Raw genomic sequence first — 15,395 nt, 5'->3', positions numbered from 1 at the left:
GGAACGTTGCTTGTATTTATTTCCTGCGCAGCGTTTCGACAATTGGAGCATAGAATGCAGAACGTAGCAACGATTTCATGCATCGCGCATGGACGTTGAAAATTCGTGAAAATTCGTTGAACGATGCTTCCTATCGAAAAACTGTGCTTCAAACTGTTATCAAGTGCTTCTTCTGTGGAGTATAGAGCAAAATGAAACAAAGAAACGCGTATCGTCGGACGAACGAATTGTTCCGAGGAACATCGTTGAACTCGGCTATATCGTTGAACGTGTACGAGACGCATTTTCCGCTTCTGCTAAGTGTCTCCTTTCGATAATAAAAGTAGATTCGATTCGTCGTTTTGACCTACCACTGTACGTTATTACGCAGCGATAGTCGAATCAGCGTCTTTGGTCGCAGATGCTGGCACGGTTGGTTAGAATTCTGAAATAAGAATATCTCGGAATAACGAGTAGTTTTGGGTAACGAGCGCGCGTGTGTAGACCAATAGACGGAACGCGTTCAGACGGAAGAAGCTAGAAAGTAGCTGAACGTACTATCTGCTATTCGTTGGTTGCTCTTTTGTATTCGGTAGTCGGTATTCAGTGGCGGGCCGATGGCTGCCGTGTTTGGCCAGGATTTTGACGTTGATGACGAGGGATGATAGATGCGTCCTGCATCCATTACGAAAAGTTGGACTCGAGGGATCGAGAGGCAGGCTAGCGCATGACTGCTGATACCGCCTCCCGCATCCGCATTACCGAGGATACGTTACGTTGCTCTTTCTCCGACTTCGGGATTATATAACACAGTAGAGATCGCTAAAAGTTCCACGTTATACGTATTTGCCTCGGTCGCGTTTCTCTTAGTAACGTTCAGCAGCAATATGTTCGTTCTTTAAATTTACTGTCTCGTACGATCGCACCGGATCAACGTTACGGTAGTTTCGGATTAGTTTATTTATTTATTTATTTATCGACGAACGCTTCTCACTTTGCAAGTAAGTTTTTTTCTCTCTTCTATTAAAGATTATTACGTCAAACGAATAACACGAAAAGCCAATGGGTGACTATATTTCCTATTTTTCACTAAAGTCAAAATCATATTGCCGTTATATCTTTACATACTTGCCAATGAATCAATCGAACCACGTATTTCGATCGTATATTTCGATGAAACTATACCGTATGTTCGCATAAACGAATAACGTATAAATGCATGCAACGCGATATAGCTAACCTGTGTAAGAATAACTCTTTGGCCAAACCGACGCTCTGCGTGGAAAAGGCTCACGGCCGTTATTCTTTTAACACCCTGTAGCCGGTAAGTTAGATCACGTTCCATGTAATTGATGCGATTCATATTCATAGGCCGGAATCAGAAGTAGCGAAGTAGAATAGCCGGCAATGAATCCGAACATCGGAAGTAGCGAAATAGCGTCGTCTTACGTTGAATACGCAAACGAACAGAAAGGAACGATAATTTCAAAACGAAAAGAAAAAGGACTGTGCGTTATTACGTGTCTACAGTAGGTATCTACTCACTGGTAAATATGAATGGCTTTAATATTCCGTAAGCACAAAGGCGCCACTTTTTAAAGTTCATGCATATCCCGGACGTGACCAGAAATTATTATAAAATCCTACGAAAATCTACCGCAGGGAGCTAGCAGAGTTAGATGCTACGAATAAAAAGCTGCACGCGTGTAAGAACCCTTTCTTTAATCATCTCTCGCGTTCTTTATCGTTACATTTCGAACGTGTTACCATTCGAATTTTCTTCGACGTTCGACTGTTCTCCGATTAGACGTTAAAGAGAGAGACGATAGTCCAACAAATGGCAATACCATATTAAGGAGTCTGCGGAATAATCCAATGACAGTGTACGAATATTTAAAAGAAATTAATCGTTCGTGATAGTATTGGTGCAGTTTCAAAAAGATCGCGTGACAAAAGTACATATTTCAAATGGTTTGATCAAATAGCTCAAAGTTTTTCGGATATCGACTGTTCTCGTCGAACTTGAGAAATTATCACGACAGTTTTATTTCGCTCGAGTCTTCGACTTTTGCTTTTGTTTCTTTATCGCATATTTCCGAGTTAAAAAGAAAAATATCAAACTTTGCGCGAATAAAAGAACTGTCCTTACTTGAGTCCAAGAGAATCGCTAAGGATAGAGTAACGTTATGTACCTGCTGATATTTTTTATCTTAAACTCAAGCACGAAATTACACGGTACACTTTCAACGATATTGACGACCATTTGTTCGTGCAAGCTTTAAATTATTTACAACAATACGTATAAAGGCCAGTTGCAATGTGAAGATACGTACACGTGTACAGAAGTAAATTGTAATTTTTAAGTGTATTTACTACTTTAAAATGATAATTAACTTATGTAAATCGCAGAGAATGTTTCTTAGCACTGTGATTATATTTTATCAGTACCAGTTGCCAATTAGATACGAACAACGACTGACGAAATAGATAGCATAATTAATATCCACTTACAAACATGCATTCTACTACGTACGAGTAAAGAGATATTTTTTATCCGGTTGAACGATCTTAGTTACGACTACGAAATATGGAAGAGATGGACGCTATTCGCGCTAGTATCGTGCAATTATATCGTTATCGTTCGATATGACGAAAATTAATCGAATCGTTTTGCACATTGACTACGATCGAAAGCACGAAAGAACTACGAATTTGGACGATTCATTAAAAAAAGGTGTCGTTTGATGAAAAACAGCATCGCAACCGGTATGGCGACGCGGAACACGAATCGCTGCCGCTGAAAATCGTCCGCGAGTATTTATACGTATATTCTATAGGAGTGTGACCGATGGCCTTAGCCACCTTAATTCGAACTAATATATTTCACATGTTCGCAGGAGCGAAGCACGTTTAGCGCCTTCGTTTGTCTCTTACTTTAATTTAATCTCAGCCTAAGAAAGTAAAGTGCCATCTATCCTTACAAACGCTGTCAACATCGAGCCCTTCGCTACTTTCCAGGATTAGTTGGGAACAGTTGCGTTCTTCCTAGCCAAATACGCGTTTCTATGTTTTCAAAACCAAGAGCCATCGTTAAAACGAAGGGACGTAAAGGGAAAGACGCGTTTAAATGCAAACGACAGATCGACGTAGAACGTTTCACTGAGACATCGAAACACCATTTGATTAACATTTTCATCGCATCTGGAAAGTTTAGAGTTCTTAGAAAATTCAAAATTACAAATTTTCATTAAAAACTTTCGCTACCGATTTGCATAATTATACCGTTCTACTGCTTCGTACCGTACCACCGACGCAAGATTAAACTTCCTTATATGTTTCGATCTACTTTTCTTGACATTTATCCAGTAAATTTAACTTCGCACGCGTTTATTTACATCGATAGAGTAGCAATTAATTAAAACTTTTATGTCACGATCGATCGTTAAGATCACAAGCGAAGGTATCGCACCAATGAATTTGATCTATACCGTGGAATTTGAACTTTAGATTGCATTTTTGTGCCTTGTATAAGCTATTGGAACTTGACTTGTGCCTGCACACTGTACAGTGCACACTCGATAGCGATAGTCATCGTGGATAAATGTCGTAGACAGTGAACCTGCGGAACGGATGTGGATGCAGGATCCCCTTGAGCCTAAATCCTTCGCTCGTCCACACAAGGACTTACTTGCGTGCTCTTATCGCCGTCTTTCGTCGATTCGTTAGTCGGGTTACCGTCTATTTCTCCTAATTTACACTTCACGTAATTGACACAAACGAACACTACTTACGATTCGTAAGGTACTAAAAATCTATCAAGGCTGAAAATATTTCGGACACTAATGATACTCCTAATTTATGTCGACGATGTCCCGCACAATGTTTCCAAGGACGTTTATTTTAAAATTCACGTTTCCTTCGCGTTCGTATCTTATCCACTTATCAAGCTATCTTGCGACTCGATCCACTTATCGACGTATGCGCGAAAATTATTTTTTTTCCTGTTACCTGAATTCTCTGTTCTCGAGAGCGATTAATTTCACAGGGAATTTCGCACCGCTCTGTCTTCGCGACCTTATTTCTCAATGTATGTATCTATCATAGTTATGATATGCGGCTAGAGTCACTGATGATTACCAAACGAGGAAGAAACACCGAGTGATAAGCATTCTCATTACTAAACAGTTTGGGAAGGTTAAACCGATAATACAAAATGTTTTTAGAAGATAGTCACGTATCTGCATTGTCAAGGAAATAATCGGGTATCGTTGGCATTGAAATCTAAATATTCAAAGACTTGCAAACGTAATTTATGATCGTACCATTAAAGTTACGATAAATAAAATACAAATACATGTACATATAGAAATCTGGATATACGACATCAATTTTAAATCAAACTGCATTTTTAAAAGTAATGCGGCTGAATAAAAGCTAATTGACGAGAGAATGAAAGACGGACGAAGCGAGACGACTTCGATTCGAAATGTCTCGTTGCGCGCAACTTTATTCCAGAAATTCGTTCGATTCGAGAAATTCGTTCAAATGTAATTTTCGACCGAAATGTCAATTTTATTCCGCTATTAAAATTGATCGCGTCGTTGAGCGCGACTCGATCCTATTCCTACGTTTGTACCACGTGTTGTCTTTACGAAGTACCTTTTCGAAAGATTCCACGTAATAATATACACAACACGATCATTTATTGTTATGTTCACAATATTCTATTTAATGGATTCTCTCAGGTTGAATTTTGTTCGACTATTTTAGGTTTAATGTTGGTTGTGATCTATTTTTGCTTCGCTACTAATACGATCTACTGTCAATGATGACACACATCCGCTAATCCGCCACCTCTTGATTCAAGATACACGATGCTGGCGAATCGCAAGGCGTCGTCGTTTCCAGACTACAATGATATCGTTCGTCAACACCGAATCTGTGGTCTGAAACTACACATCGCGATTATCTCGCTTCGATAAATATTTAACTGATATATGGAGTATAAAAATGAAATATACTGCATTTCACCGCATTGTTATTGTTGTACAAAAGATTCTCACCAAGTATTGTTCTCGCTATAGTAAGATTTCACGCAAATCGCTCAAGTCGCTTCTGGAGCAAAACCTCGGCGCATTCTCTTTTTATCCAAAGTTTGTCGCCCGTTGATTTTCACGAGACAGAAACGATTAACTTCGTTAAAGCTGACTGAATGCCGCCACGCGAGCAATGAATTTACAAAGACTTCGTCTTTCATACTTTTGCTTAATCGACATGCTGACGTGAATATCGTTTAAGCTGAACTTTCGATATTAAACGGCGCTACGTAGTTCGAATAAAAATCCGAAATATTTCGAAGATTCTATCGTATTTGTAAGATTCAACGTTGCATTCGAATAAGCGAATAATCAAGATTTTATTGAAAATGTTAGATGGGAGCAGCGCTTTCTCGAAAAGAGAATATGTGGAACAAAATGTTACCGCTAGTAACGTACCTTGCACAAAGCGAAAACGCATGTTTAGTCTGGTGTATCTCTTTCTGGGATAGAGTCATATGCGATTGTGTCGTACGCGAGCGCATCGTGCTAAATCAGTGATTCCCAAAAGGTGCGTCTCGGAATAAGATTAGGTGCATCGCCGCGAAAAAGCGAGATACTTTTTTTCTTCTTTTTTTTTATCAATGTTCGTGTGTACAAATGCCTCTTTGGAATAAATTGTAAAACTTATATACCACGTACGTCGCGTTATCTCTACATTTTTAAAAATGTGCCGTGACTAAAAAAAGTTTGGGAACCACTGTGCTATATCGCCAAGTCTCGCGTGCCCCACCATCAAAATTATACCATTTTAGAATATATATAAAGAACTGAATTTCACTTCTTGGCCAGTTTCGACCTTAAATTCAGCACATCGCAGTAACATTTTACGAGATCGGGTTCAAACACATTTTTCCAAACATATTTACAGATCGTTGTATTCGTTTATTCGGTGAGTTTTTCAAGAACATCCCGTGCCACTCGCGAATTTTACTTGCATTGGTCATCGCACATCGGTTCATGCATAAACGCGAGACCCATGTTCTTCCCTACGGTCTATGTCCTGCGCCTCGTAATCCTAACAAAGATACGTATAAAGCAGTTTACGATCTATTCGGTTAAACGCTTTGATCATTCGTTACAATCCGCTTAGAAAATTCCTACGCTTTTTATAAGCTCTAAGTATCGATACAACTAGAAAATAATGGCAATAATGAGCGAACTTGTCCCTCTTCTTTCTGTTCTCGCGTTGTTCGATTATCGTATTCTCTAAACATAGGTAACAAGTGCGTGACACTGCAAAAAAAAAAGCAAGGAATATATTCTTGATAAAAAAAAGATCACAAAAGTGCAGGTAAAATGGTAAACAATTCACGGTCTATTTATAAAGCATGAGAAATAATATCTTATAAGACGTATACATATAATATACTCGCATGCATATTTATTGTTTCAAATAACATTCCGTCTCGCTAATACTCGCTATATATCTCATATATATTTTCTTTCGTAACATAGCCAATTAAAATTTTCTTTGTCGTTCCGATATACTTGCGGTATCGCTATGTATATTACCAATTAGATAGCTATAATTCGAACGAAATTACAAGATCTTTCACTTGCCTGAATAGTTTGCAGGGCAAAATGAAAGAAATTTGCATTCTTGGGTATCACGAGAAACGATAACGTACTAGTGCATAAATAAGTAATCGATAGTAGCGTGGTCAGAAATGTGCATAAAATGCGGCGATTCATTGCACGATACAGTAGATGACATCCACGATTCGAACTATACGGAGAGCCTTAGACGAACGGTAAAGCCAAATCGAAATTCTACGTGTCAACGTTTTCATTTCACCGGCGTCATGGTCGTACTTTGAGACATTTTCGGTTTATAAACGCTTTATACGTCAATAGCAATTTCCTTTCTGTTGTTTCGTCGAGGCGAGGCATTCGACACTCGACTTGTTAAAATATATTTTCTCTAGGCAATCGTTATAACGTGAAATATACAGCTATGATCGATAACTATATTGTTCGAGGTCCGAAAGTTCGTTGGAATGTGTGTTTCAATCCGAAAGCAACCGTCTACAGATCATTGTTGCAACTAACCTGTATTTCTCAGAAAGAAGGAAAAATAGTGAAAAAGAAGAGAGAAAGATACGAGGTATTCGTAGATATAGGTAACGCGAGCAGCGAAGCAACGACGCGACAGGTGACGCAACGTACAGACTGCCGAGAACAATACGTTTTATGAAAAAGAACCGAACACATAGGAAACATCCGATCGTTCAAATGTTATATTCAACCGCACCTATCGAAGAACGGAATCTTTTTAATATAATAGATTCTTTCGCTTTCGCTCAAATCAAATGGGAAGTCGCTAAAACACGTAATTCTTTAAAATACAAACCTATGTATATGTATGTGAATGTTCTGTTTCAGTAGTCATCGATAATTATGTGGGACAAATGCAAAGCGCCGCTTCTGCTTGTAATATTGGTCATCGTTGCAAGTAAGGATAAATCTTGACAAATTTAACAACGATGTTCGCAAAATAAAAAATACCCGAATCCAAAGTATTTTTCTTCCTCCAATTATATGCTATACGTTTTAACGTTAGCTCGCGCAATTGCATCTTACCGATTGTAAAATATTTAACAACAGATATCTTTAATCATAGGCGATGCAAATGACTGCGTGCCTCGAAATTTTGGCCAGGGCAGTGTCGTTTGCGTTTGTAATGCAACCTACTGTGACGAGCTACCGGACAGCAACCCCAAAGTCCCAGAGAGCGGAACGTTCTACTGGTACGTTTCGAGCAAAGAGGGTCTCAGGCTGAGCATGCTACAGGCGCGGATGGGTTCTTGTCAAAATTCCAGCGCCGATACAGTTCTACATGTAGATACATCGAGAAAATATCAAACCGTCTTAGGCTTCGGCGGTGCTTTTACGGACTCGGCGGGAATAAATATCAGAAATCTCAGCGAGGCTACTCAGGACCAATTGATGCGGTAATTAAGCCTCGATAAATACACAATTATGCAACGAACATATTACATCTCTACGGTTACGTAAAATTTTCAAACAGCGCTTTAATATTTCACAAAATATTTCCAAGATCTACGATTTATGAGTAAATGTGAAAACGATCGAAATTTGTTTTATCTTTTTATTTTTAAAGTTACGAATTATAAAACATCGTTGAAAAATTCCGAAAAGCGAATATGAACAATGATGGACTTGTAATTCCTAAAGAAATTGATAACACGATAACGTTTGCTTCTTGAATGTGCGACATGATTTGATGTAATTATTTGAACATGATATTACCTCGATCTAATTACGTATGTTGCTATACGTACAACTGAGGGTGTTTAATCGCTTGCAGGGCGTACTACGGTTCAAACGGGAGCAGGTATTCGTTAGGTCGAATACCAATCGCTGGAACTGACTTCTCTACGAGACCTTACACGTACGATGACGTCGCTGGTGATGTGTCACTGCAAAACTTTAGCCTCACTGAGGAAGATTACGATTATAAGATACCATATCTAAGAAAAGCCATTGAATTAAACCCGGATGTGAAATTCTTTAGTGCTGCATGGTCAGCTCCGCCATGGATGAAAACTAATGATCGAATCAATGGATTTGGTAAGTGTGTTGATACGATATCGAGAAGGAGAAAAAATCGAAGAAAAAACGATAGAAAAATGTATCCTTTTTATTTGAAAACGAACCGTTTCAAATAATTCCTTAAGCCTGTTTCGTAATATATTATAATACTAATTTACAATTTATGTCTAGGGTTTTTAAGGAAGGATTATTATCAGGCATTTGCCAATTACATAGTAAAATTTTTGGACGCGTATAAAAGCAATGGCATCGATGTATGGGCCGTTTCGACAGGAAACGAGCCATTAAACGCTTATGTACCTTTTGATCGCCTCAACACTATGGGCTGGACACCAGACACTCTCGCTAATTGGGTCGCTAACTATGCGGGTCCAACTTTGGCAGCGTCCGCCCACAATGGCACACAAATTCTTGTTCTAGATGATCAGAGAATCGAATTACCTTGGTTCGTAAATAAAGTCTTCGAAGATAAAACCGCGAAAAAATACATCGTTGGTACAGCCGTACATTGGTATACGGATAGTTTCGCTCCGCCAATATTATTGGATTTAACACACAATGGTTCTCCGGATAAATTTATTCTCATGACTGAAGCATGTACAGGTAAACTATTCAAATACTATATCTCTGTAACAATTACGGAACAGTTTAACGCAACGCTCGCTTTCTCTAACGACTGTTACAAAGCATCGCTACACACAAAGAGCAAAAGTTTGCTTTTTAAATATACATATACCTATATCGAGTTTTTCATCCAGAAAAAAGTATCTAGTGATTTTAATTGAATTTCAAGATCAACTTAAATAATATATTTCCTTCGTGAAACGTCAGTTCCATGGACGTTCTGTAGTAACATTTCCTTTTTGAACTATTATATATTACACGTGATCAACAACTATATATAACGGTAACATCATTTTATACGCAGGTGCCGGAACTTTGGATTATCCAAAAGTTTCCTTAGGTTCGTGGAGCAGAGGGCAGGAATATATCTTAAGCATAATACAGGTATGGTAAATGGTTACAGTTATAATCGTGTACGAGACGTAAAGTTTTTTAATTGAAAACATTATACATTAAACACGTACAAAAATTACTTCTACTTATAAGAAAAATATTCTGTTTGAAGTACATGAATCATTGGTCGGTTGGATGGGTAGACTGGAATATAGCTTTAGACACAACCGGTGGGCCAAACTGGATTCAAAATTACGTCGACTCGCCCATTATTGTAAATGCAGAAGCCGATGAATTTTATAAACAGCCAATGTACTATGCTCTTAAGCACTTTAGCAGATTCGTCGATAGAGGCTCCGTTAGGATTGCTATCACCGATACGCACAATGTTAAAGCTACAGCCTTCGTAACACCTTCGGATCAAGTCGTAGTTGTTCTATATAACAAGTAATCACAGTTTATTTTACAGAAAATTACGAAATAATTTACCAATTACTCAGTTTTCAACATTGCTGGGATTGAGTTTAATAATTTGTTCACGAAATTTATTTTCTTTTACAGCAATACCCAGAAAAAGAACATCGTTATCAATGATCCGAAAAAGGATCCTATTTGCTTGGAATTACCTGCATACTCCATGAATACCATAATTTATGCACAATAACTTGTAACAACTTGTAAGTTACAACTTGTAACTCGTTGATTATTAAATATGATTTGTAATATCGTCATATTGTATGTACCGATAAATGGCAACGCTATAACGCTATAAATTATAAATAAATTATAACGCTAATATATAACATAATAAAACGCGCATCTCGAAATTGAAATTCTCTCCATACTATTCCAGACGAAGACTTACATTTTGCGACAATAATCGATATACCTGATAAGAATAACGAATCATCGAGTAACAGTCTATTATCTATTAACACGATAAAGCGAAATTGAAAAATCTGAAATGTTCATATCTTCGTCTACTAACTGAACTTTCCCTTTCAAATTTATCTAATCCTTATTTCACTTTAGCTGTGTACATATTGTATATTAATACCATATACAGGGTGGTTGGTAACTGGCGGTGCAAGCGGAAAGGGGGTGATTCTACACGAAGAAAGAAGTCGAAAATATAGAATAAAAATTTCTTTTTTAATTTTTTTTTTTTAATTTTTCTACAGTGAGATCCGTTATAACGCGATAAAGTGCACGCGTACCGAGCGAAAATTCAAAGTCGATTTTCTCGAAAACAAAGCCTCGAACGAAAAATTTTCCGCTTGTACCACCAGTTACCAACCACCCTGTATATGTATCGCATCTATTAGGTCATCCCATAAGTTCCTGCCGTTTTTCGAGCGGTTACATATGTTAAGATTGTTCACATACTTTTCAGTTTCATGAAAAAATGTAATCCCCCTCTCGTTGTACAACTTCTTCTCATTTTTCTGGTAGGGCCATTATTCCGTCTCGATAAAAGTTCTCTTGTTTTTCTTTAAAATAATTTTCTAAGCTATTTTTGAGAATATCAATATTTTCAAATTTTTTACCTACTAAAAAGTGTCGTAATGCTCTGAACAGGTGGTAATCAGATGGGGCAATGTCTGGGGAATATGGGGGATATGGTAAAATTTCCCAATTAAATTCAGACAATTTTTTTGTAACGCTTTTCGCGACATGCGGTCTAGCGTTGTCGTGATGGAAGATAAGGTTGTTCCTATTCGCTAAACCTGGTCGTTTTTCAGCTAGTGCTTCCCTTAATTTTTCTAACTGAGCGCAATATTTGTCTGAATTAATGGTATCACCACTAGATAAAAGTTCAAAATAGAGTATTTCTTTATAATCCTACCATACACACGAAAGAACTCTACGTGGATGTAACCCTGATTTTGCACAGCGTTGAGGTGGCTGATTTCGTTCGGACCAGCTACGTTTCCGTTCAGGGTTTTCGTAAAGTATCCGCTTTTCATCACCAGTTACCAGGCGTTTAAGGAATGGCTCGTGTTTATTACGCGCAAGTAATGACATGCACGCTGTCGTTCGTTCAAGACGGTTCCGTTCCGTAAGTTCATGGGGCATCCAAACGTTCAACTATGACACCATCCCCATTTTTTTAAACACCTATGAATCGTTGTCGTAGGTATTTTCAGAACATTGACATCTCTTGAACTGTCAAACTTCGTGATTTTTCAACAAGATCCCGAATTTTATCTTCGTCTGTCTGAGGAGGACGTCCGGAGCGTTCCTCGTCTCCTCAACAGAAATTCCCGGCTATAAAACGTTGGAACCACTTCCTACAGGTGCGAGATGAAAGCGCATTTTCTCCGTAAACACCACATATGTTTCTCGTGGCAATTGTTACAGAACTTCCTTTCCGAAATTCATATAACACGAGATGTCGAAAATGGATACGCATTTCACTCGTGATTTTTTACCGTTAGAAGTCACTGTCTTCACTATATTACGATTTTATACCCACGAAAATCTGCTCTAGCCTGTTCTCGATCAGCTAAGCTCAAGTGCATTGGTCCTTTATCGCCATATGTTCATAGATCGACACATGAAATGTATACACAAAAGTCGACACGAACTTATAGGATGACCTAATATGTATACGTATTATATTTATATGTATATATACAAAAATTAATATATATAATAATGTATAAAAATACATTCATTTAAATAGAATGTACGTATATTAGGTTGTCCGAAAAGTTTTTCTTTCGTTTTATGAGGAAATAATGGACGCACAACGTTTTTTGTTTTATATTATTTTGTCGAATTACGTACGATCCATTTTGTTATGTCGAGATAAACACCGCGACATTTCACAAACTTGGTTTCGCGTTTGTATGAAAGTGCACTGTTGTAAAAAACCCGTTTACGAAAGAAAGACATTTTTCGGACAACCTAATTACATTGTATAGGAATTTATAGAAGTCGATATGTAAACAAGCAGTAAAGTTATTATTATTATCAGCACAAGACAATTATTTACTCGGATGATACCGCCAAAAATTAGAAAAGAATCATTTAGAAAACAAACAGATAATATATTAACTATAAGCGACAGGTAGGTGAAGATTAGATAGCTTACTATTTTTGTGTGCATGACAATATATATACTTATATAAATTCGAGTGCCGGTCAGCTACTATTCATATTTCTGCTTTAGTTTTCCACAAACACCATGAGACACGCGTGGAAGACACTTCTGCTAGTTACTTTCTTCTTCAGCAAAGGTAAGCTCTCGTTGATTGCCGGTGAAGATAAATTTCATTTCTGGCGAACTTAGTGGAAATATTCTCATTCATCATAGGTATCGCGAATGAGTGCGTGCCGTACCGTATAGACAACGACGTAATCGCATGTGTTTGCAATGCAACATATTGCGATGGACTACCAGATGGTAGACCGGAAGTTCCAGAGGAAGGTAATTCTTATTGGTATGTGTCGAATAAACAGGGGCTGAGAATGAAGATGTCAGAACTAAAATTCGATAGCTGCGAAAATTTCCCTGTGGACGTAACGCTCACCATAGATAATACGAAAAAGTATCAAACGATTTTTGGCTTCGGTGGCGCATTTACCGATTCTACTGGTATAAACATAGCAAAACTCAGCCCAGCTACTCAACTTCAATTGATTCGGTAATCATTGATATCTACAGAGATAATGTGATCAATATTTTAAATATCCACGATACTGTGATATCTCTTTTCGGTAAAAGTTGCGCCATACAAAGAATCTACCCTATGCTTGTATATAATTTTATTTTTCCATAAACCACGTCGCATATCTCTCTTAAATTTATCGAATTTATAGAATTGAATTGTCAATCGAAGTGTACGATCCTTTTTATTTTACATATATAATTATAACGTTGAATTATTTATAGAGCATATTATGATCCAAAGGAAGGAAGCAGATACACACTGGGTCGTATACCTATTGGGGCGAGCGATTTTTCAGAAAGATCGTATACGTATGACGATACGCCCAATGACACCACGCTTAAACACTTTTCACTTGCAAACGAGGATTTCGATTACAAACTACTATATGCGAGGAAAGCGCTTGAATTCAATTCCGAAATTAAATTCTTCAGTGCTGCATGGACTGCTCCATTATGGATGAAAAGCAACGACAACGGACTCAGTACGTATGATAGAAGTGTGCTAAAACAAATTAGAAAATCAAAAAAAAAAAACGGTAATTAATCTAATAATCGTTGATTAGCTTTCTTAAAAGAAGAGTATTACCAAGTCTACGCTGACTATCTGCTAAAGTTCCTCGATGAATATAAAAACAACGGTATTGACATATGGGCTATTACGACTGGTAACGAGCCACTAACTGCCCTTATTTTTAAATTGCCAAATATCTCTATGGGATGGGAACCCGAAACAATGTCTAATTGGATCGCTAACAACTTGGGTCCGACATTAGCATCGTCGCCGCACAATAAAACACTGCTTTTCGCCTTTGATGAAAATAGACAGGTATTACCCAAATTTATCGAACCAACGTTCCGAAATCAAAACGCAAAGAAATACGTTGCCGGGACAGCTGTACATTGGTATCAAGATTCCAAAACTCCCGCAGATGTATTAGATCAAACCCACGATGAGTTCCCAGACAAATTAATTTTCATGACCGAAGCATCTGTAATAGGTAAGCCTTTTATGCGCACACTCGCACATACGTAGTATCCTATGAACGAAAAATGCACACTTTTTACTTGCGAAGGATTGTAAAAAGTCGAATTTGCAAAATAATTAGTTTACGAACTTATATCGACATGGTACTCCTCGCCATAGGACCTCCAATATGGAACACTTCGAAAGTTAAATTGGAATCGTGGCATCGAGGTGAAAGATATATTTTAAGCATAATAGAGGTAAAAGAACCTACATGATTTTATGGTCGTTTTACTTGAAGAATATTTATCCTATTTTCAAATATAAAAGTTAATCGTTAACGAAACGTGTTTTGCATCAAGTACATGAACCATTGGTCAATTGGTTGGGTGGATTGGAATTTAGCTTTGGACGAAACTGGTGGACCAAACAATGTTAATAATAATATCGACGCAGCTATTATCGTCAACCCGAAAACCGATGAATTTTATAAACAACCTATGTATTATGCTATCAAACATTTTAGCAGATTCGTTGACAGAGGTTCTGTTAGAATTTCTATTACCGATACCGATACTATCAAATCTGCAGCCTTCGTTACACCTTCAGCGGAAAACGTCGTTGTCCTATACAATAGGTGAAAAAAATTGTTATTATTACTATTATTGCGTAATTATTTAACATAAAATGATGAAATGTTTATTTTTATCCTAAACAAACTTTTATCTTAAATTTCTATTTCAGGGCTACTTCCCCAAGACACGTAGTTTTGAAGGATGTACAGAAAGGTACACTTTGTTTAGAATTATCTCCGCAATCTATGAATACTCTGAAATACAAATAGTATGACTTCCTTACTATATTATATCATTATATTATATATTATATTAGTTCTAATTATAAATCGTTATTGTAAGAGATAAATCGAATAAAAACCCATCAGTGCAAATAAAAATATTCATGTATATAGTTCAACGTCATGTTCAATTGATGTAATCAAACTGTTATCGGAAATGTAGACCATTTTCAAAAGTTAATATCATATCACGAAAAATTTCATTCCAATAGTAAGATTACTTTATCGATACGATCGAGACATCTTCGACTTATACAGATACCAGCTCTTTTATATTGTATGTTAAACTAT

At 37.3% G+C, this 15,395-nt stretch overlaps 2 protein-coding genes across 6 annotated transcripts in view; both read left to right on the top strand.

Moving 5' to 3' along the window:
• Positions 1-10,435, top strand: part of LOC117160074 (lysosomal acid glucosylceramidase) — a 42,102-nt gene extending 31,667 nt beyond the window's left edge. Inside the window, exons 1-8 of one of the 5 annotated variants that reach the window (XM_033340489.2) lie at positions 5,852-5,967; positions 7,461-7,530; positions 7,699-8,029; positions 8,407-8,669; positions 8,823-9,254; positions 9,580-9,659; positions 9,781-10,055; positions 10,170-10,435. In XM_033340489.2, the coding sequence (XP_033196380.2) occupies positions 7,476-7,530; positions 7,699-8,029; positions 8,407-8,669; positions 8,823-9,254; positions 9,580-9,659; positions 9,781-10,055; positions 10,170-10,272 (1,539 nt within the window). In that variant the 5' untranslated portion in view covers positions 5,852-5,967; positions 7,461-7,475 and the 3' untranslated portion in view covers positions 10,273-10,435. Of the gene's footprint in view, positions 1-5,851; positions 5,968-6,730; positions 6,830-7,460; positions 7,531-7,698; positions 8,030-8,406; positions 8,670-8,822; positions 9,255-9,579; positions 9,660-9,780; positions 10,056-10,169 lie in introns of those variants that run through there. The other 4 variants (XM_033340495.2, XM_033340487.2, XM_033340490.2 and 1 more) reach the window with 4 other exon arrangements.
• Positions 10,436-12,720: 2,285 nt separating this feature from the next.
• Positions 12,721-15,203, top strand: LOC117160090 (lysosomal acid glucosylceramidase). The gene is made up of 7 exons (XM_033340518.2): positions 12,721-12,850; positions 12,928-13,258; positions 13,507-13,766; positions 13,848-14,282; positions 14,429-14,508; positions 14,611-14,885; positions 14,993-15,203. The coding sequence occupies exons 1-7, from the start codon at positions 12,799-12,801 to the stop codon at positions 15,090-15,092; spliced, it is 1,533 nt and encodes a 510-aa protein (XP_033196409.2). The 5' UTR covers positions 12,721-12,798; the 3' UTR covers positions 15,093-15,203.
• Positions 15,204-15,395: the final 192 nt, after the last annotated feature.

The sequence above is a fragment of the Bombus vancouverensis genome, chromosome 2, assembly GCF_051014615.1.
Source record: "Bombus vancouverensis nearcticus chromosome 2, iyBomVanc1_principal, whole genome shotgun sequence".
NCBI classification, from domain to species: Eukaryota; Metazoa; Arthropoda; class Insecta; order Hymenoptera; family Apidae; genus Bombus; species Bombus vancouverensis.
The sequence above is the reverse complement of the archived record's forward strand: the minus strand, read 5'-3'. Positions and strand labels throughout refer to the sequence as shown.